The 4,258-nt window shown below is 33.9% G+C and overlaps 1 protein-coding gene across 3 annotated transcripts in view; it reads left to right on the top strand.

Moving 5' to 3' along the window:
• The window catches only part of LOC100181258 (ankyrin and armadillo repeat-containing protein), an 18,492-nt gene that overhangs the window by 8,143 nt on the left and 6,091 nt on the right, over positions 1-4,258 (top strand). For all 3 annotated transcript variants that reach the window (XM_026840248.1, XM_009863697.3, XM_018817186.2), the window contains 9 exons: positions 89-290; positions 619-857; positions 918-1,085; positions 1,155-1,256; positions 1,316-1,512; positions 2,815-3,021; positions 3,082-3,258; positions 3,319-3,472; positions 3,530-3,691. In XM_026840248.1, the coding sequence (XP_026696049.1) occupies positions 89-290; positions 619-857; positions 918-1,085; positions 1,155-1,256; positions 1,316-1,512; positions 2,815-3,021; positions 3,082-3,258; positions 3,319-3,472; positions 3,530-3,691 (1,608 nt within the window). The remainder of the gene's footprint in view (positions 1-88; positions 291-618; positions 858-917; positions 1,086-1,154; positions 1,257-1,315; positions 1,513-2,814; positions 3,022-3,081; positions 3,259-3,318; positions 3,473-3,529; positions 3,692-4,258) is intronic.

Below are 4,258 nucleotides of genomic sequence, written 5' to 3'. Positions count from 1 at the left end.
CATTGTTTTAAATTGGGTCATTATTAAACTAATGGAGTTATTATTTTTTTAATACAAAAATTGTTTTTTTGTTTGTTTTAAACTGTAGGAGTGACTGCATTGCACATAAGTGCAAGATGTGGATCACTTACTTGTGTCAATGCTCTCCTTGATAGTCGTGCCAACCCAATGTTAACCGACAGTAAAGGTTGGTCGGCAGTTCATCACGCAGCAGCATTTGATCAAACAGCAATCTTACGATGTATATTAAGAAGATATCCAAGTTTGCTTGAGCAACCAGCAACAGGAGGGTATGTTTCATGTACAAAAAAATCAATGTTGTTTTAAACAAGATCTACTGTATTGTTTACTTTACAGGTTTTGAAAGGGAAAAAGGTATTTGGTCACTATGTTACATTTGACAATTAACCTGAACAGTTTCACTCTACCAGTTATATTTTATTTCATTCACACAAACTTATCTCATTTCATTCACATATTAATTTGCATATTTTAGTTATAGACCCAACAACAATTCTTTATTAAAACATTTCCTTTATTTTTATCTCTGTAACAAAAGTTGTCGCAATGGTTAATATATTTCATATTGTCATTAATCACCAACTCAATTCTTGACAGAGATAATTCTACACCACTTCTTGTTGCTGCATCATATGGTTCACTAAATGCACTGAAGTTTTTAATTAAACTTGGTGCTTCATTGATGGCTAGCGATATTTCAGGAAATGGACTTATTCAAAGAGTTATCCTTAACTTTCATAGTGATGTCCTTCTTTACTGTATTGAGCTAACCCAGGATGGCTCAATGTTAGAAAACAACACAGAAAATATTTTTAAAGTCTGGGATGTTATGATTGGTGAGTTGCAATTAGGTTAACAAATTTTTAAATTGTTTTTATTCTGCCTTGTATAACTAGACATGTTAAAATCTTCCATTATTGAACAAAATGCTGCTCTTCGATGCATGGAAATTATTCTTCACCAATGTCCACTGTACTGGAAGGAACTTCAATTGGCTGGCGTAATACCTCCACTGGTTGCTGTATTATCAAGCCCAACAAAAATACCAATATCCTCTCTACATGGTCTGTTTTGATTATTAGTTTTAAAGAAGGGATTTGTTTTTATATAATGTAGGTCATACAATATTAAAGGTGGATCATCATCACTGCAATCCCTTGCATGTTCAGTAATCTGCTTAATGAGCGAACATAAAGTGGTACAAGAAGAAATTTGTAATAATAAAGCAATTCCTGGTTTGTAATGAATGAATGAATGATGTGTTTTTTTAATATCTTAAACATCTATAATGCAGTACTTGTTTCACTGTTGAAAACTCCCAAGTCAACTAGTCATACCGCAATAAAAGGGGAAGAATTAATTAATCAAAGATACGAATTGCAATCTCGTTCTTCCGTTGTACTCTGTGATCTTGCGCAGTTAGATAACATCGCTGCAAGGATATCTGATTGTGGTGGTATTCCACCTCTTGTTGATCTTCTACAAACGGATGTTGGTATTTGTTGAATAATATATATAATATTTATGGATGATCCTTTTTTTGAACAGTTGTTTTTTGTAAGTTTCCACACGTCTCTTGCATAAATCAAATTTATTACATATTAGTATAAATTTAAAATTCGATGTTCAGAACTGCACGATTAATCAAAATTAATTAACTCCTTTCTTTTATCCGAGTCCAAAATAAACCTTAAACCAAAATAATTTATTGCAATCCTTGCAATATTTCCAACTGACCATAATCTTTTCAATCGAAGCATATAAAACAACCCAATTAAAAAGTAATTAGTTATCACAAAGTTTTGCGAAGTAAACTTCCACACATCGCAGTGTGAGTTCTAAAACTAGTGCAATACTTTAACCTCAAAGCTCTTTTTAAAAAAAATAATACAACTAATAATACAAACAATAAACTATTAGTTGGGTTTCGGGTATAGACCCATTACTCTTTTTCAGACCCTAATGCGAAAATTGTCAATTGCTATCGATGGGTAAATAAGTATTGCATCAGTTGCTACTCTGTTGTATATTCGCAGTTATGGCGTAAATATTGAAATTGGACTTTACAATGTTTAAACATACATTTTTTTTCCCTGAAAAAGACCTCGCTATTTTTGTTACATTTTTAGAATGTCCGATGCCCTGGCATAGTGGTTGCCTCCAACCAAGGGGTAATATGCTTACGGCTCGTCGCTGCTACCATTGTGGATGTATAGGACCTTAGGCAAGACACTTAACGGCAATTGCTTAAAGCTCTAGTGGGTTGTCTAAATTATCACTCATACAGAAAAAAAATCTGAAAAATTAATCACCCACAAAACATACATGGTAACTCATAAGCTAGTATGAAGTGTGTAAACATCCGAACACCCTGAACGCGAGGATAAAACAAGTTACATATATGTAATACCGGTCTGACCTTGTGAAAGCGTTGTAACAAGTAGCCTTAATTTGTTACATCACCACACAATTGTGTTTGATGTTAACAATTTTTATATACGCAGAACACACTTTTCTATATATCGAAATTTAATCTATTTTTCTAATATTCTTATTCAAAGTGTAATTTTTGTCAAATCGTTCATTTGCTATAAGTATAAAGATTTGTATCAATTTATTGATCAAAGTGATCTATCCAGTCCTTATATTTCACTTGTTAAAATCTTTTGTTTAATTTCTGTGTAGCATGTTGTGCTCAAATTCAAGTTTTAGTTAAACGTAACAGCTTTTTAGTATAATAAAATATGATAACCTTATTGTTAAAGTTATGTGATCGTTTTATTTTCTGTACAGGTTGTTGATGTAGTGGTAAACTCTATTTTGGCAATAGCTGCACTTTGTAGGGGTGACATATCCGAATGTGGTGAAATACAAAATCAAATAGTAAAATACGGAGCTGCTTTGTTATTGGTTGGGTTTCTTACTGTTCGAAATGATGCTTTGCAAATATCCGCATCAGATGCCATTGCTGCTCTCTGTAAAGGCAACAACAACATTCAAGTGAATACGCATGATTAATCGTTAAAACCTTATTTTTTAATTCTATTTCAACTTTAACAGAATAAGTTTGTTGAACTGGGCGTACTTCCATGTTTGGTGACCATTGTAAAAGGACACTGTATTCCTGCACAAATGAAATCTGCACTTGCAATAGATTGCATTACCCATGAAAATCCTCATGCTCAGTACACTGCAAACTTGGAAAAAGCTCCTCATGCTTTATGTAGATTATTTCATGTAGGTAGATTTAAGTTTAAAGTAGACTTTACTTAAACTTCCATTATATTGTTTGGCTAGATATGGTCAGATTCTGTGAAGGAATGCGGTGCAAACGCCTTATGGTCTTTAGCTGGATGCCATCTACAAAATCAAAAAGAAATTTCTCTTTTAATCGGGACAAAACAATTGATTGAAATGTTGATCAGTAAATCTGAAACTCTCCAATATCTAGGTTTTAATAGCTGTTATATTAACAAAAAACAGTTACATATTTGTTAAAAATGTACAGGGTGTCTTGGAGTAGGTGCAATTAGCAAAAAGAGCAAAAGTGGTCAGATCATGTTGGCAAATGATGGAACCATTCCTCCATTGGTGCGTCTTCTAAGACGTGATTGTACTTCAAGGAAAGTTGTAATGGCTGCAATGATGGCTATAAATAATTTGTGTGTAGGTAGGTATATATTTTAATACATGTTATTCTATGTGGGTGAGGTCACTGACAAGTACCTATCATTTAGTTTGGATTTAGCCCATTGCCCAACACCTCGGTCGCTTATGTACATGTTTTCATGCAATAAGTAGGACTCCATCCACAACACCCCTTAACTCATCCTGAACATTCATTGTGTCATGGGCTAAATCTCACAGAAGTATGTTGGACTTGCGACTCATGTTCTGAATTTGTGTTCTCTTCTGCCCACATAACTAGAGGTCGATTATCGGCCCATATTTACGTTCTACCGATAATGGGTATCGGTAAAAAAGCGCTGATATATAAATGAATGAATGTAAATTGCTTTATCCTTGTGTGGCCGGAAAAAGACAGTCGTTATCACACGGGTTTAACACCTCGTGCCAGCTTACGAGTTACCATGTATGTTACTTTGTCTGTGATTATTTATTGGGGATTTTTTTCATTTTATTATGTATGGCTGATAATTTGGACAACCCATTAGTGACCACTGGGTTGGAGCAATTGTCGTTAAGTGTCTTGCCCAACGACACATACGCCCACAAT

This window comes from Ciona intestinalis, unplaced genomic scaffold (assembly GCF_000224145.3).
Source record: "Ciona intestinalis unplaced genomic scaffold, KH HT001160.1, whole genome shotgun sequence".
Lineage (NCBI taxonomy): Eukaryota > Metazoa > Chordata > Ascidiacea > Phlebobranchia > Cionidae > Ciona > Ciona intestinalis.
The sequence above is the reverse complement of the archived record's forward strand: the minus strand, read 5'-3'. Positions and strand labels throughout refer to the sequence as shown.